General features: G+C 40.5%; 1 protein-coding gene across 1 annotated transcript in view; it reads right to left on the bottom strand.

Moving 5' to 3' along the window:
• Nucleotides 1-12,659: 12,659 nt before the first annotated feature.
• The window catches only part of ATP6AP1 (ATPase H+ transporting accessory protein 1), a gene marked incomplete at both ends in the record, with an annotated part of 55,180 nt that continues 41,487 nt past the window's right edge, over nt 12,660-26,352 (bottom strand). Inside the window, 2 exons of the mRNA XM_080634594.1 lie at nt 12,660-12,869; nt 16,081-16,318. Of these exons, the coding sequence (XP_080490720.1) occupies nt 12,660-12,869; nt 16,081-16,318 (448 nt within the window). The remainder of the gene's footprint in view (nt 12,870-16,080; nt 16,319-26,352) is intronic.

Genomic DNA, 26,352 nt, shown 5'->3' with positions numbered 1-26,352 from the left:
TTCATTGTTTCCAAGTACTTTCACATTACTTCATACTGAAACACAAGCAAGGATGCAACTTGCTACACATTCTTTTCAATTCTGGAATTCTTTTTTCCAGCTACTTAATTTTCACAAATTGGAAAACCACTTTCCTCAGAGAAATGTTCAGCTTAAATAACTGCTACAGGAAGGATCGAAGTTATTAGTTCCATCAAAGTAACTTAGCAGTATAAATTATGATCAAGGTTTATGTTCTTTTGGTGCTTTTTTTTTTTTTTTTAAGTCAGCCTCATCTGCATGCTAAATTATTTATGTTACTGTTTGGCCTACAACAGTCAAACAGAAAACTTGGGCACATTGCATTGGAGGTTTATTGCCTAGTTTCCTTCTAACTTTTAAACTGGTCTTTATCTTGAAAAGAAAGGCAAAAAAAATCAAAACCTGCAATGAAACAACCAAAATAACAGTAAAGGTTTATTTGCATTTGCTTCAGTGAAACAAATGTTGTTTTACACTACAATAAGTGAGGGGAAATTTAGGACAGCTGTCAAGAGTCTAAATACCATTTACTCTAAAATAAAAACTTCCCTTTTCTCAATTTAATTTATTTTGTGCTGCTTTACTGGCACAAAAGAAAAACAGTTCAAATCCTTTACCAGAAGAAATAGATGTTCAGCTATCAAAAGATTCATAAAACGTTTTGCTGTTGCACATCATCACTTACCTGAGCATCTGATGGCACATCTTGGTGATTGCCGATTTTACTGAAGCAGAAAGCAAGGCACATGGAAAGAAAGGTCTGAATTTTTAAAAGCAGCCTGTAACTGGGAGTGCTTCCATGGCAGCAAGGTTAGCTTTCAACAAAGTTCATTTTCAGTCTCGGAAAGTTTAGGTTCAACTGGCATGATGTTTGCTGCATTGGACATCATCAGCCTGGCATTTGAGAGTCTTTGCCTCAGTTCTTTGTCTAAATTCCAACTGCAAGTATCATAAAATTGTGTTCAAAATTTGAAACTGATTATTTACCTCTCAAAGAAATATTGTAGATTGTCAGTAGACAGAAGGTCTGTCAGAAAAAGTGATTTCCCCTGTCCTGACTTCTAGGTAATTTTGCCTCTCAGCTCCAAGCCTTCCCAATGTACTCACAAAACTCCTCTTTGAAGAATTGTATTTGGGAGCTTAATATTTTAAGACCTAGAGAAAACTAAGGATGAAGCATTTAATCCCAAATTTCATACAGAGTAAATTAGAAAAGCAATACATAATAGCAATGCAAAGAGATGAACATCAAACCACACTGACATGTGAACATCTGTCAGTGACACCTGCCTCCATGCTGGACATTATGTCACAGCACATATTTCTGCAGCAGGAATGGAATCACAGCTCCTTATCATGTGTCTCCTTCTGTATAAACTGAGGCTGTTCAAGGCAGGGTATAAAAAAACATACCTATACGGAGAGCTTCTGAGGAGCAGCAAGTTCTTTTATTTACTCCTAAAGCTGCATTAGAAAAGGGGTGTGGAAGGCTGGTGGGGCAAGTACCAGGCTGTGCAAAGGGCTGGATAGGAGCAAGTGCAGAAGGATAAGTCATAGAGCTGAAATGTCTGACTGTCAACCTTCTCAATTGGTTTGCAGTCACTGAAGAAGAAAGAAACTGAAAAACTATTTGGCTAACACGGCTAGTGAGCACTTAATTCATTTCTTAATTCATTTCAGAAATCAATCTGACAGCTCCTACTTTGTCTGCTAAAAAATTACCAGATGTCATTGACTACTTCTTTTTCTGCTTAGGGTGAAGGCTATGATGTCAGAGATATGACAGAAATACAATTCAAGAATAATTGGTTCATCTAAGTAGTACACTTCTAGCAATGAACTTAATTAAAGTTTTAAAAGTTCAAACTTCACTTATGAAGCTACTTCACCAGTTACTTGCATCATAATTGGCTCATCTGTTACTTTTTTGCATGAAGTGAAAAACAAACCCTGTTGCCTTTGGTGTTTTGAGGGTTTTTTTTGCACATCATATTGCAGCAGCAATTTCTGATTTGTTTACTAGAGATGTATGAAAAAAGATTTTGTTAATGAAGCAGCATGCATTTGTTTATATACCAGCACTTCATTTAGTAACCCTCCCTTTTCCTGCAGTATATGTAAGCCTAAGAGTAAGCGCTCTGACACAAGGGCACTGTGGCCCTCTCTGGGCTCACCTGTGTGAGCCAGTCAAAGGAAATGGAGCAAGTGATGCTCATAAAATAAGGACCCAAGGAGCAAAGTAGTTTCTCCCTCTCCCTGCCTACAGTGGAGGGATTAAAATCCCAGTGATCAGATCTCATTCATACTGGGAACATGAAGGGTTTGCCTTTAAACACACGAGGTTCACAATCCTATCGCTCAGCCGTGTGCTTTGCAACCTCTGGCTCAATAGACCATGCTACATTTCTAAGATCAGGTCAAATTTGAAGCGCCAAAGAAGATGGAAAAATTCCAATGCTTTTGAACCATTGTTTCTAACTGATGTTGCCCCATAAATACTGTTATCATCGTAGGGCATCTACCCACAGTGTATATTATCCTTGGGCAGAGGGGAAGGGAGGCACCATGCTGTGCTGGCACATCTTCTGTCATTACAGAAACAAGGGATGCCTGACAACTGAAAGAAATCAATGCCAATTTGCTCTAAGTGCTTGGTAGAACAGCAGTTACTTCACTGATTAAATCATCATCTAACTAACAGAGGTAAAATTCAAAAGTTAAAGGAAACTTTACAGTGTTGCTATGTAAATTTTTCTCTATTCCTTTTTCAAGCTATTATGTGATCTAGTGAAGTCCTGCTTTGTTCTCTCAGATCCTGTTGCCATGGAAGTGACTGAAATACCACAAGCTAAGCACTATAGCCTCTATTTCCTAAACAAATAAGCAGCTTTTCCTACTGCAAAGGACCACAAACGGTACTTGTGCCACTCTGAGATATGTGTTGCACTTGCCAAATGCTTTTAAGCACTAATCTCAGTTCTAACCATTTGGGTCACCTAACAGAAAGGACCAGCTAGAAGGTGCTGCCTTGTGTGTGGGCAGAAGGAGGATATTCTGGAGTTTCAGACTTCACAGTATTTCCAAATCAGATGAGATCACCTCTCACTTCTGCTGTTTTCTAGCAAACAGGCCTGTGGCAAACATGAAGGAAAGGGGAAATGAGGTGTGCTTCAATTCAGGCACGGCCTGAACTCAAACATCCAGGTGTATAACATAACCCCATGAACAAAAAGCACAAAACAACAGAGGGGTCAATATTCATCTGCAAAACCACTTCTGTCTGTTAGGAAGGCAGGATGATACCTTTGTTTTGTTTTTTTTTTCAAGAAGAATGCTAATAATATCACTTGATGTGCTTTTCAAAACCACTTTTTGCATTCAGGAGAGCAAAGATGCTGTTGCTGTGCCTACTGCTTGCAAGGATGGAGAGAGGTTGCTATCTCACTCCCTAAAATGCAAGACAAGATGGGGCAAGCCAGCCCAGTCTGCCAGGGGGTGGATGGTGCAGTGTGGTGGCTTTTTTCCCTGCCTGATGCATTCAGGGAAGTGAACAGAACTGTGAGCAGTCTGACACTGCAGAGGCTCCTCGGAGTCTGTTTTCAGAGAACAATACAGTGGTGCTCACTTTTTCAGTAGAGGCAGATCCTTTCTCAGAATAAAAGCTTAGCTCAGAGAAAAATCTATTTGCATGTTGTTTCACACAACATATGCATTCCTACTGAACAACATTTACGGTGACAAAGCATTCCTGGCATTTTAATTGCTGCCATGTTTTCCCATTTGTTTATTTGTTTGTTTTTTCCCACAGGAAGGAAACTGGAAAGAGAGGAATTTCATCTCATTTGTGGATTTTGTATTAAAACTTCTGAAACATTTCATGCATTTAAACAGAAATCCTCTATCCTGCGGGCGTCTTCCAATCTCTTTCTAGAGCTGCTGCATATAAGGATTTTTTTCCATCGCTACATTTCCAAAATTACAATTTGTATTTACCTAGATGTGAGCAAATGCAGCTCTTTTAATTGGAAGAAGACTTAAGGTTTGGCACTTGACTGTTGATCCCTCCAGCTTTTTGGCCAAAATGTTATTGAGTAAAGGTAGGTTCTGGGTTGATGTGCTTTTGATGAGCTTACAGAAATGGAACTTCAGGAGAAGTGACCTCAAGTCCCAACCACCTTGGGTAGGACTGAGCAAGCTGGGCAAGGTCAGGTGCAGTCAGTGAGATCAGGGGAGCAGGTGGCTGTTGCAGGGAGCTGCCCTGGTGACTGGCACTGAAGCAGCAGTTTATGAAAGGTGTTGAGAGGGCCACACTGTAGAGGAAAGTGACATTAATCTGTATAATCTTTGATTAACCCTTCAGGTTTTCGGGAAAATTACTAATTTTAGTGTCATGGCCAAACCATATGAGCTGTACAATCAGTGTCATCTCAGATAAAAGCTGTGGGTTTCGCTTACTGAAAATTTCACACCATGCTGTAGCACACCAGTAAACAGAGGTTACTTTCTGACAAAAAGCTGCAGTCTTTCCATCCTGCAGTTTGCATAAGTTTTGATTTGGAGATCTTTTCTGTATCAGAGGCTTGTATCAGTATCTGGCACCACCAGTACAACAAAGTTACTGAGCTCCTTAACACAAGTATCTAATAGGTAATTGTTTAACACCAGACTTACTGTTTCAAGGGAAAAGATCATCCTCCTTCCAAATACACTAAACCAGTAATGTGTAATGACAATAATAGGATTATTTCACTTATAACACTAATAACAGACATCTTGTCTGTTGCAAGTGCCCTTTACACTTCCTTTCTTACAAAGCCTGCAAAAGGCTGTAGTGCAGGTAATGTTGCAGCTGAAGCTGTGTACTAAAACTCTAAGATAGAAGGCCCAATACATTACAATATCAGAGGAACACATGAGCTATAATTTTGATCGCTATGTAATTTCCAGACACAAGAGTGACCTCACCATGGACAACTTTTAGAATGAGAGTCCCATTGCACAGCAGCTGAATCCAGCCCTGGATTTGCAGCAGACACATACACTGCTGATTAGACAAGACGCAGATTTTACTTAATGAGTAACATGCAGTCTTACTGAATCTCTGAAGTGAAACCTTTGGCTATTACAGATGAAAAGAATGAACCTACTGAAGGACTCCTTCACCTTTTTGATAAGGTAAGGAGTTTCATAACATGCAGAAGATATTCATTAGGCAAAAACCTCTGTCTTCCTTGATTCTTAGACACCAATTTTATCCAGGGAGGAGTTTCAGATATTACAGTTGATAAAACTGAATGTTAATCTTTAGCTCATTTATCTGTTGCCAGAAGCGTGCTTGGCCCAGCAATCTATGACCACTAAACCCCTTCTGCCCCCTTGAACTTCAGAGGTCTATGAAAGCAATTATAGCAGAAATGGGTTCAAATTATGTCAGAACATGAGCAAACTTTAAATTCTCTGATATATCCAATAAAGATTTTATTTTGCTATTTAAGGCAACCAAACCAACCAACAAAACAGCAAAAAAAAAAAAAAAAAACAACCCAAACTCTTCACACTAATTTCTCTCCATTTAGATATCTATTAATCACTATTAGACCACAAGAATTGGTAGCAGTAAGCCATTAAGGTCTAAATTCTGCCTCAAAATCATTCAGTACACCCACAAAAACTTCTGTGGAAATATAAATCAATGAGAACTGATGCAGCTGTTCCACTTTCGCTGTATAAGTACAAATCCATAAAAGCTCTGCAAGCAAAAGCATGCCATCTATTTTGTAATTGTAATACTAGTTAGCCATAAAAAGATAAATGAAACCTCAGATTTTTCCATTCAGAATTCAATTGCCTGTTTCAAACACTTCAGGGTCCAATCCTGTCTCTCTGTGCGCATTGTACCATATATGCAGTACAGCTGCAGGGTTCCCTCCTCCGCTCCCTTCCAGACACCTCAAAGCCAAAGCAGCGGCTCCTGCCATAGTTCACACACAAGGAGTTCACCACCCCAAGGAGTGATTCTGAGAGAGAAAGCTGAAGACTTGGGGGACTTTCCAAGACAGCCCAGCATCACAGAGGTGGGCACACCAGCAGCAGCAGGGCCCTTTGCTTTTGGTGCCGCCTTGCTTTTCCAGGCAAAGACTCTTCGACCACCCAGAAGTGCAAGGACTTTCATTGTCTTTAGAGGAAAAGAGGATGATCCATATTGCCCCTCCTCTTCCACATTTGTTTTTCCTCTTTTTTCACTAAGGAGAAGGATTGAGTGCACTGGAGGCCTGGGACATCCCTATTCAAATGCAGTCTGAAGATACAGAGTGAGAGAAAGTGGCCACAGGTGGATCTTAGTGCTCTTTAGATATCTTCTGCCGTGGACAGTCTTTAAAGGTCTTTATAGCAAGATACTACACAGAGCACTCTGAGCTTGCCCTAACATAGATTATTAGACGAGCTGTGTTCAGGCATGCAGAAACAGAAAGCACACTGCCTAAAGTGGAGCCAGTTCTGTCTCTCAGGCTATCAGTAACATGGTCTTTGACCCTGACAAGGCAAATAGCTGCTTCCATGTTTTGTTTTCGCCTTTTGACAGCTATAGTAAAAATCCTTCTTAGATAGCACTATCATGTGCTAAAACATCAGTGTTTGCAGCTATCTGCTTTGCTTCTTTGCCAGGATTTTATTACTCAGCAGTGGGAATGACAGACCCAGACAAGCATCTACATCTCAGCTACTCTAGTGAAAAATATGCTATATTACATCCAGCAGTCTGAACTTAATGAACAGCCGAGGCACAGGTATACATGAATGAAAGGCAGGGTAGATAGGAAGAGTAATATCTCAAATCATGCCAGTATGCTGCAATGAAAGATATCTGTTAAATAATAGCTACATTAATCACTCTGTTATCCTTGTGTATTCATATTTATCCAGAATAAATAGGATACACAAAATTATCATTCGAACATTGCATTAGAAAGTCCTTAGCTTATACACCTTCCAAAGTACTTTTATTAAAAAAAAAAAGCATTTATTGGATTGTTTTTTAATTTTATGCTGCAAACATTGTTTTTGCACATTTTTCATTAACTGAAGTTGCATATGATGTCATGGTGACTGTATACCATTCATTTTGTGTTATTTCTACACAATTAGTTAAAGGAGTATTAAGACAGACTCAAAATGGGTTTCTCAGTCTTCCACTGGACACCTGCATTGCCATTTGCAATGCAGAAAATACATGATCGTTCAGTAAACTATGTCCTATTATGATAATAATAAATGATACATAAACCAGTCTAAAACTAAGTTCAACCATAATAATTCAAGAACATACCAGTTCTGGGGGTTATACAGAAATCCAGCCAATCTGGAGCAGGAAACCTGTACTCAGACAGGAGGCATACAAACAGTTCTGGTGAAGATAAGGAAGACACTTCATTTGTGGGACATCAATAGCTGATGAATTGCTCTTGGGCTCAGTCACTGTTGTAAGTCCCCTTTCCACCTACACAGGTAGGAAGCCTAAGAAAGACACCGTCCCACACTGTGGAAGTGAGACTGTTTACTTAGAGAACCTCCCCTTGGCAAGACCTCATTTCTTTCTTTTTTTTTTTTTCCCTCCCTGCACTTCAATAATTTTTAAGCCTTTAGAAAACTGAGTTCTGGAGAAAGAGCTCTTCTGTCCCTGCTTTTGTATTAAGTTTGATAGGAAACAGACTGATCTCTATTAGCAAACTGGAGATCAGGTTCCTTTATTGAAAGATATTGGACACCAGAGGATTTTTTGGTATTTGTGAAGACTGAAGGAATTGTTTTAATTTTGCTTTTGTTTCTCACTCTCTGAACTGTGTTAATTGGAAATAAACTAATCTTCCATAACTCTGTTTTGCCCATGATAGTAACTGGTATGTGGTGGTCTTTATCTTCACTCACAAGCTTCTCATTCTAATTTTCTTCCCCTGTCCTGTAGAGGAGGAGGAGGAGGAGTGAGAGAGCAGCCAAGTGAGTGTCCAGCAGCCAGCAAAGGTCAACCCACCACAAAATGCTAGAGGAAAAGCAGCCTGCAGGAAAAGGCATCCCTGCCCACCTTGTGTGGGTTGTCTCATCCTATTTCCAATGTAAAGCTAAGATTATCACTACACTTGCCCTCACAATCATCACTGCTTGCTGAGACTACTGCTAGTCCTTTGCCAGCACTGACCAGTATCCAATGCTTAGGCTTCTTCGCATATCTCTGATTATCTTAGGAGTTAGCTTCTCATGGTTATTCCTTGTTTACAGCATTTATAGTTTGCAGTGATCCATCTATTTATGCTGAAATAATTACAGAGCCCTCTAATGCCTGGATACTACCAAATAATTAAGCTTATTTAGATTTGCATATTGGTTATTTATCAGTCACCCAGAAGGAAAGGACGAGTTTCACTGAGTCTTCCCTTGTCAGATGGAATGACTTCTCTTCCTTTACTGCCTGAATAAAGATACTACTCTTGGACTATTTTTATTGTAATTCTGTTTCATTGTATGTCACTGGGTTTCCACATGATTTGTGAGATAAGTAATTTTAAAGGCAGAGAAACCCACACACCAAGACACAATGCAAACCTGTATCAGATCAGGAGGTTCAGATTCTAGCTTCACTTCAGCCCTCCCTTTCAGCAAATGGCCATTGATGAATTTTTTCAAGAAATGTGCTAAATTATGGCTTCCGTGTTTAGATTTGGGTTTTCTCTGGGCTTAATCTTCATATTTTAGAGTCAAATTTATTTTTTCAAGTTGTGCCTCAGCTTTTTGATATTTTGATAGCTTCTGATGTTTCTTCTTGACAGTTTCATTTATTTATATATTTTAAAACGTTTTACTGATACTTTTTCCCATTATTCCCTCCATATCTATTAGTTTTTTTTTTTTTGTACTTTGTAGAGAAATGAGCCAGCAGTCACAGAAGTCAGTACTTCTGATTGATAACTTCAGTGAGCTCTGGAGGAAGTCCTAAAGGCTCACACCTTCCAGACAGAGCTAATATTCTGGCTGGAACAGCTCCCAGGCCAGACATGTTTCAGCAAGTACACCTGTGATTAAGCTGAACTGTGAAATCAGAAGTACACAGAAATGGAAGGCCCGTGAGAGGTTTCTGACTTTATACAGAAAGGTATACAAACACAGGCAGGTGCAAAATCCTTCTAGAATTTAATAGGGCCCAGCCCTATTTAAAAGGAAGGAATTCAGCCCTACTGAAACCAGTGATCAGTTGTTTCCAGTCATGGGGCAGAGTGAAGTGCAGCTGCAGAAGTTTGTGTTGGCATGGGGACCCCAGCAGCACACATGGTCCCCTGAGGTGGTGTATTGGATGCGTGTCCAGGGGTTGGCAGCTGGGGTGGCCTCAGTGAGAAGAGGCCAAACCAGCTGGGTGGGCTCCTGCCAGCCAGCCAAGGTCAACCCACCACACGTGGACAAAAAGCTGTTGATCTGCTTCTAAGAGGAGCTGGCCATTTTCCCCAAAGCTCAGTCCACCTGGTACCCAGGACAGCTACAGCTTTGGGCAGTTCCCTTCCTTTTCTGCTCTTTCCCAGCACAGACCTCACAAGGATAACCCTACCACATTCAGGGCTACAACACGTGGCTTAAACAGTCCATCATAGTGATATCCCAACTCACTACAGAAAGGGACCATGTGTCCCCACAAGCCCTACTTATCATTGAATCATAGGATCATAGAATGGTTTGGGTTGGAAGGAACCTTAAAGCTCATCTAGTTCCAACCCCTCCTGCAGGGACACCTTCCACTAGACCAGATTGTTCAAAGCCCCCATTCATCCTGGCTTTGAACACTTCCAGGGATGAGGCAGCCACAGCTTCTCTGGGCAGCCTGTTCCAGTGCCTCAGCACGCTCATGGTGAAAAATTTTTTCCTACTCTCTCATCTAAATCTACCCTCTGTCAGTTTAAAGCCATTCCCCCTTCTCCTCCTCCTCCAGAGTCCAACCAGGCAGGCAAGAGAGGATACAGGTATCCCCAGTTCCACGCTACAATCAGGACACTGAGCTCTAGAAGAGTCCACATACTCAAGAGGAGGCTGGACAAATTCAGGGACCATAACTATACCCACAGTTATTTAATACAAAGACACCACTTCTGGCTGAGGAATTCCCTGAGCTTAAATGGTGGAGAATGGGAGAACATCTGCAGGAAGTAGCACTGCAGGAAGTACTGCTACCTGCTCACCACACTCATACCATGGCTAGAGATAGGATCCTGAGCTGGGTGGCTTTGTAAAGCTGTTCTTTATTTCTTATATATCACCACCATTGAACAAAATTTGTTCCAAATTTTGTTGAATCTAGAAAAAGTCATAAGAAGGCTGTCTTCTACAAATCAAATCCTTTGTAATAGCGTCCGTCTCTTCTAGCTATCATTTACATGACTATTACGTCAGTTTTCAATTGTCATATTCTTGTAACTTTCTTTGAAGAGAGAATTAATAAAGCAAGTCCAGTTGCCTCTCCTGACAACTAATTTTTGCAAAGAAAACGTGCTTTTCTAACACAGCTTTTTCATGTAGATCAAATGCTAGCATTCTTTGAGGGTTTGGAAAACATTTGGGAAAAATATTACAGCAGAGGGGTCACCTCTGCTAGCTACATGACAGCTTTCTTTTCAAGGTCAGGATTGAATGATTCAGGAGGAATACCTTCAGACAGCATTTAATTTACCTCTTCGACTGCATAATAAGAATGTGACACTCAGGAATGATGGGTAGAAACTATTGTTGGTCTAGTTAAGTAGCTGATTCTGTCTTTGCTCTGTATCATCATCCTGTGACATGGATCAAGATCAGAAAACACAGAATTTTTCTCAGACAGATGTAATTTTGTCAAAATGATATCTTTTTGTTCTTTACTAATAGAACATGCACAGTTGTAATGGAATATTGCAGAAGAAAGAGTGAAAATGTTATTTTTAGTATTTTACTATTGCTTTTTTACTATTTCCTATTTTTCCATAACATTTAATAACTCACTCTGTAGTCAGATTGCCCATGAGAGGTAGTGTCTTTATTAATTACAGCAGAATCCAGCACACTCTGAATGTTTTTTAGCCTACTAGAATCACTGAGATAACTATAAACATCCTCAGACTTAAAGAGTACATTAGCACAGTGCTTCTAGTGACTTTATATATTTGGTTTGCTTTGCTTTTTTATGTAATCTTTGTAACTGCTTGTCCTGGGTTCAGCAGTAGCAGTCATTTTTCTCCTTCTTAGTATCTGGTGCAGTGCTATGTTTTTGACTTTTCGTCTGGGAACAGCACTGGTAACACTGATGTTTTCAGTTGCTGCTCGGTAATGTTTACTCTGACCAAGGACTTTCTGAGTCTCACGCTCTGTCAGGGAGGAGGGGAAGCCAGGAAGAAGCAGAGACAGAACACCTAACCCAAACTAACCAAAGAGGTATTCCATACCACAGCAAGCATGCCCACTGTACAAACTGGGTGCAGTTACCCGGAAGGGTGAGATCACTGCTCGGTCGGGCTGGGTATCGATTGGCGGGTGGTGAGCGGTTGCATTCTCTTCCCTTGTTATTTCTCTTATCATTATTATTATTGGTGGTAGCAGTAGTGATTTGTGTTATACCTTAGTTACTGGACTGTTCTTATCTCAACCCGTGGGAGTTACGTTCTTTCGATTCTCCTCCCCATCCCTCTGGGAGAGGGGTGGAGGAAGCGGGGGGGGAGTGAGCGAGCGGCTGCGTGGCCGAGTTGCTGACTGGGCTTAAACCACAACGCTATTCCAAAAATACCTGGAAAAGGAGGGCTGCTAAGAAAATCATCTTATCTTTGTTGAGATGCTGTCTGTGCTGGCATGTTAAATCATACTTGGTTATGAGCTTGAAAAGTGGCATTCACTACCATGACACCAAATACAATTTTGTGACCAGATTGGACAAGGACCGATCTTGATGAGCAACTCCATCAGCTGTCCATGGCTAAATTGAATACATGAGTTAGTGTTACTCAATGTAATTCTCACAGGCAGAAGGCAACATTAGAAGGAACCTAAACCTTAATCTACCCACACTCATTTATGATACCACATCTGAATAAAGTGATGTACTTTGAAAACACTTTTCAAGACCATTTGTGTAGTGGCTTATACTTTATTATTTCTGTACATTAATGAATTGTTTTATCAAGAGAAAAAAATGACAAGACATAGTTCAGCCTTCTTAAGATATAGCATCAACATGACATCCTTACTAAAGAGGCTTTAGAGAGATCAGTAGTTTCAATATATAATTTCCTATCAAATAAGTGATTCATTCTTCCCATTTATCTCTGTTGTGATATCCTTTCTTTGTCAATAATAGTTAACCTGAAGGCAGTTTGTAACAGTCTAATAGCCAGATAGACTAATGACCTCTACAGCCTCGCCTCAGATCCTTAACACAGATAGTTGTTAATAAATTATGATAATAACAAGTAGAATTATTATCGTTGCCAAGCATAAGGATCCTTTTTATATGTAGGGTAATTATCTCTTTCTGCTATGCTATATTTTTGGGTTACACATATTATGAAGCAGAAAGGTTATAAAAATCATAAATATCAGATCAGAAAAAGCCATAGCAGCATTAAGTTAATTCATGGCTATTCTGTCTGAGGAACTGACAGAGATGGACCTTTGGGATCATCAAATCTGCTGTTTGTCGTGAGCTGCATGATCATATGGATTCCATATGCCAGGATCCACAATAAAACTATAGATGTCACCAAGCCCATCCAGATCCCAGGAGTGAAGAAACCTGTACAGTCACTTGCATAGGAAAACTGGTTGTTTTCAATGTTGAAGCCTTGAATCTGAAAATGAAGAAAGGTAGACAGATTAGTGCAATTAAGCATGAAGAGTAGGCCTTACTTTCAGGATACATGTGATAGTTACAAAAAACACACCTGTTAATCACCACTCACAGTCTACTCACTTAAAAAGAGTGAGAATCAAATCCCTTGCATAATAATTTTCCAGATCCCCTTTTCACCCAGGAAATTTAAAGATGCAGAATTCATTTGTTTGCAAGAAGGTTTCCCACTTCAGAAATGTGTGTTACTTTTAGGTAAAGTCCCAAAGGGCACATATGGTCAGTATTGCTCAATGACCATTTAAGAACCAGGAAACTCAAAGCTCTCAAAAGCATGAGAGTTAAGCCACCAACCCTGCGAGCTTAAGATTTATTGAAATCCCCTGAGTTTTTTACCTATTAACTTCCTTGACAAGATGAACTCCTGAAACCTACTTTAAAATGCATCTAATGAAGATGACTTTTTGGGTTGAGTTTTGGTGAAAGTTCAAAGAGAAAACAGTTGTGAAACCTTTCTTCCCCCTCCTTAGACATCAGAGACTTGAAAACATGAGAGAGGACTTGTTTTATTGAGGTGCGGGATCTGTTTGTTAACATATGAAACCCATGTAAGCTTTTCCAGCAGTTAGAAAAATCTGTAATATCTCTCCTTTGGCTGGATTTTTGAGGTCTGCCACAACCATATTACTTTCCTCAGAAAAATGAACTAATCTGGGGACCTGTTCTCTGCTTAGCCATCACCTTCGCAAGAAGTATCAGCAGAAGAAATGCCTTTGAGACCATTATCCTTCTAAAAATTTTCATAAATCCAGTCAAAGGATTAGAAAAATTATGAAGAAAGGCAAGACATTCTCCCCTCTACACACATGCACCTAATGACATAGGCAACAATTCCTTCAGAAGAAAGGAAATCTAACTGGTGAAAGCAAATGATGAAAGGAAAGAATTAATCTTTCTTAAATAATTTTAGATTAAAAAAAAAAAAAAAAAAGAAGACTGGGATTCTTCTGCATTTGCAGATTATTTGAAATGTCTGCCTAAGGAAAGCACCAAGTATCATAAATCCACCAGTAAAGAAACAAGACCTTAAAACTGACTATTTTCTACAAAATATCATAGAATAATATAATAAAGTGATTATTTTATTTAAATCACTTCCCCCACCAGGCAGTAAGCAAGGAAGTAGATCATGGATTTCTACTTTTCCCATTCCATGATTGCTCTATGCTTGGCATGCTAAGAAAAAGAAGTTTTAATTTCTAGGAAAGGTGTTCGTACAAACACTGAAGAACTTATTTTTCGGCTTGCACACCTTGCTACACTGGTAAGCAGTCTGGGTTTCAGTTCATTCATGGCTCAAGCACCTCAAGTTAATGTGTACATGTGTGTTAAGACCGATGTCTATACTTTCCAGAAGGCTGATTAATAAAACTATTATCATATGGAGAATTAAGGGCTATTTGGTACTGTGGAGGTGAAGACAATTTTAGCAGTCCAAAACATCTCTGGGCCTTTTAGAAGAATCTTTCCAAGTCAGATCATGGTAGCTAACTTGCAAAGACTGCCTGTTTTCACTATAGGCAGTCAGACTTCTTATTAAAGCAGGATTACAGAAAATAAGCTTTTGGGTTGGATAACTGTTTGCATAGTTTTAGAGAATACAGGTGATTACCAAAGCCTTTGCTTGTTAAGCCACGACTTTAACAACAGATAATGTGAATAGGAGTCATGAACTTGTTATGACATATACAAGAACTCTCTGAAGCACTTAGCAGGTATATTTGGTTTAGAAAGTTTTATCACTTCTGATTTAGAGGCAGAAATACTGAATTTTATTATATCAATCCTATTGTGATTTCATTGGGGTTTTTCTGAAGCAGGATTATGCTTACAGAATTTACAAAATTACACCTTTGAGGTGAAAGCTTTATTTGTACATTCTTAAAATGCTCTGTCTACTTCTAGGCATGAGATGAAATATATGCGGGGTTCTCTTATTGTTTTTCTGAAGTTTTATCATTTCTGTGGGGGTGTTAGATTCCAGGTGGGAGATAAAAATGTGACTTCCAGCAGCATTTCTATCTATAGAAAAGCTAAAAATACTTACATGTGATTCTCTAGTTTTTATGAATGTAAAAGCTTTTTGGACAGAGACTCCCATACTGAGGAAGTTTTAATTTTAGTGTTTGGAGCAGCATCATTTGTCATGGTTACACTGGTCTGCATTTCCTGTTAATTTTAAAAATATTTTTTTGAATGGACTTCTTTCACCATTTGAGCTTTGACAAAGCCTTCAAGTAAAATCTGTTGTTTTCATGGCTCTTAAGTGTACACTGAACATCTGATTTTTGAACTTAGAAATATTTGAGCCACAAAGAATCATAATATTCTTGATTTGAAAGGTTTTGGCAGTTTTTCTTAGCAACAAAGTGTACTCTAAACCACTATGACACATACTAAAGAAAAGCAGTGCTTTTGGTGGCAGCCTTCTCTTTCAGCTCATAGGTGATTCTGAGATCCTCGAAAGGATAAAAGGTATAATGGCAGAACAACCATTCTTGTAACAACAATGAAACCAACAAAAAACTGCACCAGAACCGGAGCAGTTTTGGTAGTGTACAGCTATGAGTGGTGACATCCAAGGCTATAGGCACTCCTAGACAACATCCCACAGAAGTTCATTAGGTGCTAGTGACATATATAGCTCCAGAACTAAAGTGAAAGTCTGTATCAGTTCAGCCTTGCCTTGGAATAAGTTATGCAAGGCTTCACTGTGCAGGTACCATGTCCCTCTACACTAAGCTGTAGTTTCCTAGGTAAACAAAGTACAAAGAATTCAAATAAAACCAAAGTAAGTAGCATGAAGCCACTTACCTAGGAGGCCCATATTTCCCCATAGCAGCCCAACTTATTAAACAGACATGTGGACTTAGTCATTCTTTGCCTGCTTAAGTACATTTGGGTTTATTGGTTTTTCTTTTCTGTGGACTACATCACTGTTTTCTGTTTTTCAAAACTGTGCTTCCATGTTCAGCGACTGGCATCCTTTTTACCGCTTTATTGAATGGATCACCTAGGGGGAATAACTTCTCTTTTACGTTTTCCTTCAAACTGAAATGAAAGTAAAGGCATTATGAATGTGTGCTGTTCAGCACCTACAATAGCAAGTAATAGTCCTTGAAATCATCTCTGAAATGGCAATGTGTACTCACTTGCAACGTGGAAATGAAAACATCCCAGTTTTTTGCCTCATCGTTGGATGGAACAAGCCTTGCAGGATAAAGATTGCTTGTTCCCACCAGCTGACAATGAGATGAATACTCTGCAGGAGCAGAGATGACAGAAACATCAAATTTAGCAAACTTTTCTCCATCTTGTACAATCTCAACTGAATCTAAAGTGGACCAGTTTCTAGCTGAGCCTTCATAGAACTTGTTGGTCATTAAAAACCTACAAAGAAAACAGAAGGGGAAAAAAAGTCAAAATGACAGAAGGAAAAAGTTAGTATTCATTTGATAAAGTACTGGTGGTAGATAAAAGTTCACTATTGCTAGCTGCAAACATCACAGTTGGTATCTTAGCTTGGCCCCCCATGTCATTAGGATTGCTCATAAATGAAGAGATTCTGTGAATATGCTTTTACTACTTACAGTTTCGTCTCACAAGCACAGCTTTCCATAGCTCTGACAGGCAAGAAGCAAATGCCATTTCATTCAAGGGCCTTTGCCAGTGCAGTGTTTCAGCAGTTACCACAACAGTTTATCATCAATGGAGCAGAACCTGAGAGACTGTCAGTCGGCCTGCAGTGGCTCTCAATAAACATTTTATGAGGTTTTCTGAAAATTGGTTTTATGATAGGTGCAGGCATGATAACCATTCTGATTTTTCATTGCAATTTTTACTTGGCTCAGATGTCTAAATGGCAATTTCCTTCACAAACGTCTGAATTTGCAGTGGAAGACAGTTTTCTCTCACTGGAGGATAGGGAGGGGTCATCACCTCTAGTCGCGATCCCATAGTGGGTTAGGCACAAATAACTATTTTCTCATTGTGAAAAGGTCTGTCTATGTGTGGTATTGCAGCTGTTTCCAGTAGTTTATAATCATGGGCTTTATATATATGTTATTACCATTGCAGCCTGAACACCTCCCAGATAAATGTTCTGAAACAGAAATAGTTGGGAACATCCAGAAATATATCCCGATCCTTTACAGATCAGGTCTACATCCTGGTCTTGACCACTTTTTACTCAGTTACTTTGAAGTATTCAAGTTATCTCATAAGGATAGGATAAAATTTTCTCCTTATTGTATGCTGATTAATACTTTAACCTTACTTGGTCTATGAATGTATTGTGGAAGATTTTTTATTTTTGCTTGTTGATAACCACAAAGAATTTAGAAAAGGAATGTTTTAGCAATAAAAGAGGCTTGCTACAAAATGAATTATTCTGCTTATCCACAGTGGGCAACATTGTATATGGATTTTAAAATTTGGGATAACAGATGAAATTATGACAGGTTTGAAAAATAAGCAGCCATCTATAAATATAGCACAATATAGAATATTTTCTGGTCTGTAGGGTACATGTGTATAGACAATATTCTCTGTTGTAGGATATTGCTTACTTGTTCAAATCAGTTGTTTTCAGTAGCACAACATAGAGTCTAAATTCAACACAATGCACCTTAGGAGCTTTTGATTCATAGGACTTTCGAATCCTCAAGGATTTCAAAATGCTTAAAAGGAATCCTAGAACTCAATGTGTCATTCAGATGAGAAAAGGATGTTTTGCTCTACTGCATTCCTTACATTTTAATCCTAAACAGCTCTTTCCATACAACATTCAGCTGAAAGTGAAACATTCAGCATCAGGGAAAACAAAAAAAAAAAACACATTTCCATTTCATCTAGCACACATTCACATATATTTATGGAAAATATTCCATTGCTATAGTGAAAAAGCCACAAAATTAAAACATGTATTAACTTAGATGTTAATTCCTAGAAGAAAGGCATCTGATATAGAGCCCAGTCTGAACAGAATTTCCATCATGTCTCAGTACAATGCTACAGGCAGTAGCTGAAGGCCAGTTTTAAGCACAGAAAAGTTGACTTAAATGTTTGTGCCAACTACAGATGCTGGGTGTACTCTGATTTTTGCTGAGCAGATAAGAAAAGTGGCAAATGAGGAAATTTTTCAGAGACTTACCATACGAACAAACAAGTTTTATAAGATTATGTATGTGAGTACAATCTAAAGTGACCTCCACAGAATCACAGAATAGTTAGGGTTGTAAAGGACCTTAAGATCATTAAGTTCCAACCACCCTACCATGGGCAGGGACACCTCACACTAAACCATGTCACCAAAGGCTCTGTTTAACCCAGCCTTGAACACTGCCAGGGATGGAGCATTCACAACTTCCTTGGGCAAAGCATTTCACTGCCTCACCACCCTCTCAGTAAAAACTTTCTTCCTTATATCCAATCTAAACTTCCCCTGTTTAACCTGTTACCCCTTGTCCTATCACTACAGTCCCTAATGAAGAATCCATTCCCAGCATCCCTATAGGCCCCCTTCAGATACTGGAAGGTTGCTATGAGGTCTCCACGCAGCCTTCTCCAGGCTGAACAGCCCCAACTTTCTCAGCCTGTCTCCATATGGGAGGTGCTCCAGTCCCCTGATCATCCTCGTGGCCCTCCTCTGCACTTGTTCCAACAGTTCCATGTCCTTTTTATGTTGAGGACACCAGAACTGCACACAATACTCCAAGTGAGGCCTCATGAGAGCAGAGTAGAGGGGCAGGATCACCTCCTTCGACCTGCTGGTCACACTTCTTTTGATGCAGCCCAGGATACAGTTGGCTTTCTGGGCTGCGAGCACACACTGAAGCCGGCTCATGTTCATTTTCTCATCGACCAACACCCCCAAGTCCTTCTCCACAGAGCTTCTCTGAATCTCTTCTCTGCCCAACCTGTAGCTGTGCCTGGGATTGCTCCCACCCAGGTGTAGGACCTTGCACTTGTCATGCTTAAACTTCTTAAGGTTGACATCAGCCCACCTCACAAGCATGTCGAGGTCCCTCTGGATGGCATCCCTTCGCTCTGGCGTATCAACCGAACCACACAGCTTGGTGTCATCTGCAAACTTGCTGAGGGCGCACTCAATCCCACTGTCCATGTCACCCACAGAGATGTTGAGCAAGACCGGTCCCAACACCAGTCCCTGAGGGACACCACTCGTTACCGGTCTCCAGCCGGACATTGAGCCATTGACCACAACTCTTTGCGTACGGCCATCCAGCCAGTTCTTTATCCACCAAGTGGTCCACCCATCAAATTGATGTCTCTCCAATTTAGAGACAAGGATGTCATGTGGGACAGTGTCAAAGGCTTTGCACAAATCCAGGTAGATGACACCAACTGCTCTACCTCTGTCCGTTAGTTCCATAGCCCCATCATAGAAGACCACCAAATTGGTCAGGCAGGATTTCTCCTTAGTGAAGCCATGCTGGCTGTCATGAAGCACCTTGTGTTCTTTCATGTGCCTTAGCATTTCTTCCAGGAGAATCTGCTCCAAGATTTTGCCAGGCACAGAGGTGAGACTGACTGGTCTCAGGGACTGTAGTTCCCCAGGTCATCCATTTTCCCCTTCTTGAAAATGGGGGTTATATTTCCCTTTTTCCAGTCATTGGGAACTTCACCTGACTGCCATGATTTTTCAAATGTGATGGACAGTGGCTTAGCAACTTCATTTGCCAGCTCCCTCAGGAGCCGCTGATGAATTTCATCAGGTCCCATGGACTTGTGCACTGGAACTGATGAAATCCATATGTGGAGAATGCTTTCTCTTCATATTGCACCAGAGACTAAAATTTTATGTTACTTGCAAGTTTATGAGGATTAGCATTCTAATTAGTTAACTAGTTGAGCATGCTTAACTTAATAACACAGGCTTTTATCCTTAGCATTTTTCCAAACAACTGCGAGTGAACAGCCTCCAACAAGCACATGCTTAACCAGTACAACTATAATTCAGTAAACGATAAAAAAGCCATTCAAACAATAAAAAGCAATAGAATTACTTCATTTAGTTTAATATTTTCTCAGATGAGTAGGTAGCAAATAGAATGAGCACAATATATCAAATGAATGACAAAGGGAGGATTAGTTAAAAAGATTTTATCTGCAGAACTGAAAATGCCTTGGCTTTTGTGAGAAACGCTGTATTCATACTAAATATCAGGCCTGACTCCTTTTGTGCCAGATAGCCATATGAACTCTAACTGCCATCACCTGGGACTGATCACCATCTCATGCACCTATTCATTACAAAGAGAAATATTTCAAGAAAAGGAACTAGCAGGAATTACTACTGTGTCAAAGATTCAAAGAGAAACACCACCGTTGGGTAAAAGACTTTAAAACGTGTTTTGGATCAGTTCTATTCTGTACATGTTATAAGCAACAACAGTCAAGTACTTATCAGTATAAGTAAATACTAATGCTCTGCATTTCTATTCACTTTGACACTTTTTCCCAGAGAAGATGACAGACAGGTGCTTGAACAGCTGGATGTCTTCAGCTGCTGAGAGAACTGACATGATGCTTCTTCCAGGAAACACTACTGCCCACTGCTCCCTGCTGCGGCAGTAGCTCACTTTTCTAAAACTAGCACAACCAGGAACACTGCACGACCACTCCCTAACAGCTCACCTATCAGTGGCAAGTGCAGGAGAATGAATGGGACTGATGCTCTTGCTAGAGAAAGGAAGAAGGAGATGGCAGCTCTTTGCATGGGATGAAGCAGCTATTGCCGCTGCTAGTAGGAGGTGGGATATGACTATCACAAAGTTGTAGATTAGTGGTGTGTCCTTGTTTCAGCTGGGATAGAGTTTATTTTCATCCTAGTAGCTGGTACAGTGCTTTGTTTTTGATTTAGTGTGAGAATAATGCTGATAACACACCAATGTTTGAATTGTTGCTAAGTAGCACTTACCCTTTCAGGGTAAATATCAAGGACTTTTCAGTCTCTTGTGCTCTGCCAAGTGAGGAGGGGCACAAGAAGCCAGGAGGGAGCAGAGACAGAACACCTGACAAGAAGCCAGGAGGGAGCAGAGACAGAACACCTGACCCAAACCAGCCAAAGGGGTATTCTATACCACAGCACATCATTCCCAGTATATAAACTGGGGGAGAGTCACACGGAAGGGACCAATCACTGCTCAGGTCAGGCTGGGCATTGGTCAGTGGGCGGTGAGCAGCTGTACTGTTCATCATTCTTTCTTTTTTCCTCTCGGGTTTTATTCCTCTCTCTCTCCAGATCCTTTTTGTTGCTACTACTACTTATTATTATTATTGTTGTTATATTGTTATTATTTTATTTCAATTACTAAACTGTTCTTATCTCAACCCACCAGTTTTGCCACTTTCTCATTCTCCCCTCCATCTCACCACAGGGGCACAGGGAGTGAGTGAGCAGCTGCATGGTATTTAGTTGCCAGCTGGAGTTAAACCATGACATGGTGGTAACAGTAGGCTCTGGATCCAGCTCACGCTCTGGAATTTTGAGCCTCTTTTACTGATGAATAACTTTAGCTATGTCCTGGGTTCAGCAGTTAACAATCATTTTTCTCCTTCTTAGTAGGTAGTGCAGTGCTGTGTTTTTGACTGAGAACAGTGCTGATAATACCGATGTTTTTAGTTGCTGCTCGGTAATGTTTACTCTGACCAAGGACTTTCTGAGTCTCACGCTCTGTCAGGGAGGAGGGGAAGCCGGGAGGAAGCAGAGACAGAACACCTAACCCAAACTAGCCAAAGAGGTATTCCATACCATGGCACGTCATGCCCACTGTATAAACTGGGTGCAGTTACCTGGAAGGGCTAGATCACTGCTCAGGTTGGGCTGGGTATCAATCTGCGGGTGGTGAGCAGTTGTATTCTCTTCCCTTGTTATTTCCCTTATCATTATTATTATTGGTGGTAGCAGTAGTGATTTGTGTTATACCTTAGTTACCGGACTGTTTTTATCTCAACCCGTGGGAGTTACGTTCTTTCGATTCTCCTCCCCATCCCTCCGGAAGGGGGAGAGGGGTGGGGTGGGGGGAGTGAGCAAGCAGCTGCATGGTTCTGGGTTGTCAGCTGGGCTTAAACCACAACAAGCTATTAAAGCTTGGTCCTCTCTAGCATAACTTTCTGTCTTCAAAGGATGCTCTCTTACACCTCAGTAAATGGCCTTTTAAGGCAGAAAAAAGGCAGGCAGGGCTCTAAGCTCTGTTCCTTCCCATGTCTTTGACCTGCTTGTGTGCTGTTTATTGAGGCAGACTGTAATCTTACCCAGGAGTCATCCTGAACAAGAAATGTAATCAAAGTGAAACAGAAAGGGAAAACAGAGGCTGCAATGTATCTCTGTGCATTTTAGAAGCTCTTGACAATAGACATGCTGAGATAAACAAGATGAATAAAGTGTTCCTGAATCTTGAAAAGATCGCTGGGTTGTTCTGTTTGTGTTGAGCATATCTTATTATTTGCATGATACACCATGCAATATTGTATTATGGTACTTAACAAAGGCCTAAAATGGTGCAATTGTCTCTTAAATCAAGAGATAATCCAACAGAAAACAGCACAAATAACAAGGTGTGTCTTTAGCAGAAAGTTTTTTTAATAAGGGCTTCTGAGGTTTTATGGGTTGATGCTAGCCAGCAGCCAAGCATCCATGTAGCTGCTTGCTCAGTCCCTATTGCAACAGGGCAGGGAGGGAGAATAGAAATAGTAAAAAATGACAAAACTCATGGTCAAGATAAAGACAGCTTAGTAAGTGAAGGAAAGAGTTAAAAAAAAAGTGATACAGAAGCAAACACCTCTCACAAGCAGGGCAATGCACAGTAGGTGCCCAAGATTGCTGGAAGCCACTCCTCACCTTCTTCCTCTTCCATTTTTTATTGCTAAGCACCTGTGTCATACATAAAGATAATCAGTTTAGGTATTTTTGTGTCTAAGTGCCCTGAGGGCCTATTAAAAACTAGATCACACCTAGCCCAACAGAGTAAATCAAATTCTCCTGCAAAACACAGCCAGACTATGCTTCCTTAATTACTTGCTGGTCATGAGATTGATCAAAACTTCATCTACTCTTTTCAAGTCTCACCTATTGTGGAGCCTGAGTTTCTTATCCCAGCTTCAAAGGGCTGTTTATGCATTTTGGTATTTAATTATAATGTATTCGAGTAGACACAAGTCAAGAGAAACTGTGTAAGTATTTCTGCCTTTACTACAATAAGCTCAAAGGATGTAAAAAAAACCATTCCAGAATAGGAGAAAACATGAACCATTCACCTTTTGTACTGATATTCTCTTTCAATTTACAGGCAGTGTGTCTGCAAAGTTGCTTCAAATTTCTTCTCTTCAGATGCACCTCAGATTCATGACCACATTAAAGTTTTCTTCCAATAATTAATTAAAATGGTAAGATTTTAGAATACGAACTACTAAACATAAGTCTGAATAACCCTCATTAAGTTCATACACAAGCACTGCACTAACATCACATTTGATCTTATTATGCCTGCTGGAGCAATCAAGATCTAAGATACATGTTTCAACTGCCAAAATATTTTGCTTCTGTATGAGCATCCTAAGGCTGCAGTTTCCTATTTTATAGTTAAGCAAGACCTGTTGACTACTTTAAATAAAATAACCCCTTTAAGACCTATCAATTAACTTGGTTGCTAGTTTTGCAGCACAGTGTTATGCTCTGCAGGATTTTCAAGTGCTTTTTGATTGAGATTTTTTCTTGGAACTGAAATTTTACTAGAAAGCGTGGTACTATGCTGACGATGGTCACATTCAGCACAAACGTAGAAAGCAACCAGATAACAGGAGAGCAGCTAAGACTTGCACTAGTATAAGTAAAAATGCAGAATAAGAATCCAGGGCACTGTTTTGGTGGGTCTGTCTGTACAAGAGTGAGGCAGACAGCAGACAGAAGCACCAGGGCAGCACCAGAGAAAGCAGTATTTTGTCTCTTGGACTAAAAGCAAAGACCCAATTTGGGCAGAGTTTTGGTCGGAAAATAGTATTTTTTTAATAGAATCCAAGCAAAATTTTTCCTTAATTCCCTGTGGTGCTCAGGGAAATGCATGCCCTTTGATAAACTACAGTACTGAAAAAAATAAATGATTGACTCCATCACTAAAGACACAGCTAAATACATCAATCAAAAGCAGGTAAAAATACTATACTAAAAGCAATCTTATCTGTATATTGTGTTCTTTCACAAAGTTCTAGATGCTTGGTGTGGAGGGGAGATGTTAAATAACAAAGCATGTTTGGGTTTTGATGCATATCATGGTCTCTGATGATGACTGAAAGTGTCTATATGCACTCTAATTACAGTGTCAAACTCATCACTGATTCTCTTCAACCCAAGTCCTTCCAGGGGTCCTTTTACCTGAATCTCGAATGTCCTTCAATCTCAGTTTAAGTAATGGTATTTATTCCTTCGTGCTTTCCAGCTTGATGTCACGTGCCTCTTTTACTCTCCTATCAAAATGTTGTTCAAGCTGTGATTACCTGCTACATTACTTTAGTCTTCCTCTCTTTGGTTTCCTTGGATTTCGATTTCTCTTTTTCAAGATGTCAAAAACATTTTTAGATGGCAAAAGTCATTTGTCTTTCTGACGCCCAAGCAAACATCTAGCTCATCCTCTTATATGCTTAAATTTACTTCAATGCAAGTTTTCTGGCCCAAGTTCTTCCCAAATAAATTTAAGCAATTAGCAGATGTGGCTAAGGGACAAGAGCATGCCACATTATTTTTGCCAGAGCTTAAGAAAATAATTTTAACTGTTGTTCCTGCTCTTGAGGAAAGAACTGAGGATTGTGGACCAGCAGCTATATGGTAGCTCTCAAACAGCAGTAGCTATTTTCCCAATCCCTAGAATCCACAAGTGAGAGCAACAACTTCAAGTTCTCAAAGAGTGGTGGTGAATGGAGATAAAATCCAGTTAGTGACCAGTCACGAGTGGCATATTTGGGCCAGTTCTGTTAAATATCTTTACCAACGATCTGGACAAAGAGTTGAGTGCACCCTCAGTATATTTGCAGACAACACCAAACTGAGCAGGTGTGTCGATCTGCTGGAGGCTCTGCAGAGGGATCTGGACAGGCTGGATCGATGGGCTGTGGCCAATGGTATGAGGTTTAGCAAGGCTCAGTGCTGGGTCCTGCACTTTGGTCCCAATAACCCCATGCAATGCTACAGGCTTGGAGAAGAGTGGCTGGAAATCTCTAGCAGAAAAGGATCTAGGGGTGTTGGTCAACAATGGCTGAACATGAGCCAGCCTGTGGCCAAGAAGGCCAACAGCACCATGGCTTGTATCAGAGATAGTGTGGCCAGCAGGACTAAGGAAGGGATTGTTCCCCTGTACTCAGCACCAGTGAGGCTGAACCTCAAATATTGAGTTCAGTTTGGGGCACCTCACTACAAGAATCATAGAATTATACAACGGTCAGAGCTGGAAGAGACCCTAAGAATCATCAAGTTCTAAATCCCCTTCCACTAGACCAGGTTGCTCAAAGCCCCATCCAACCTGGCCTTGAACGCTTCCAGGGATGGGGCAGCCACAGCTTCTCTGGGAAACCTGTTCCAGTATCTCACCACCCTCATAGTGAAGAATTTTTTCCTAGCATCTAATCTAAATCTCCTCTCTGTCAGTTTAAAGCCATTCCCCCTTGTCCTATTTCTACATGCCCTTGTAAAAAGCTCCTCTCCAGATTTCTTGTAGGCCCCCTTTAGGTACTGGAAGCTGTTCTGAGGTCTCCCCAGAGCCTTCTCTTCTCCAGGCTGAACAAGCCCAACTCTCTCAGCCTTTCTTCATAGGAGAGGTGCTCCAGCCCTCTGAGAATCTTCATGGCCTCCTCTGGACTTGGTCCAACAGGTCCATGTCCTATTCTTATATTGGGGGCCCCAAAGTGAGAAAGACATTGAGGTGCTGGAGCATGTCTAAAGAAGGGCAAAAAGCTGGTGAAAGTCCTAGAGCACAAGTCCTGTGAGGAGCATCTGAGAGAACCAAGGTTGTTTAGTCTGGAGAAAAGGAGGATCAGGGGAGACCTTATCGCTCTCTACAACTGCCTGAAAGGAGGTTGTAGCAAGCCGGGTGTTGGCCTCTTCTCTCATCTAACAGGCAATAGGACAAGAGGAAATGGCCTCAAGTTGCTCCAGGGGAGGTTTGGATTGGATATTAAGAAGAATTTCTTCACAGAAAGGGTTGTCAAGCATTAGAACAGGCTGCCCAGGGAAGTGGTTGAGTCACCATCCCTGGAGGTATTTAAAAGATGTGTAGCTGTGACACTCAGAGGTATGGTTTATTGGTGCACTTGCTAGGTTCACTGCTAGGTTAATGGCTGACTCATCATTTTATCCCAAGTCTTCCCATTCCCTAACTCATTTTCCCCCTTCTGCTGTTAGGAGAAACATG

The sequence above is a fragment of the Psittacula echo genome, assembly GCF_963264785.1.
Source record: "Psittacula echo genome assembly, chromosome: 1".
NCBI lineage: Eukaryota > Metazoa > Chordata > Aves > Psittaciformes > Psittacidae > Psittacula > Psittacula echo.
This window is presented reverse-complemented; position numbering and strand designations above follow the sequence as displayed.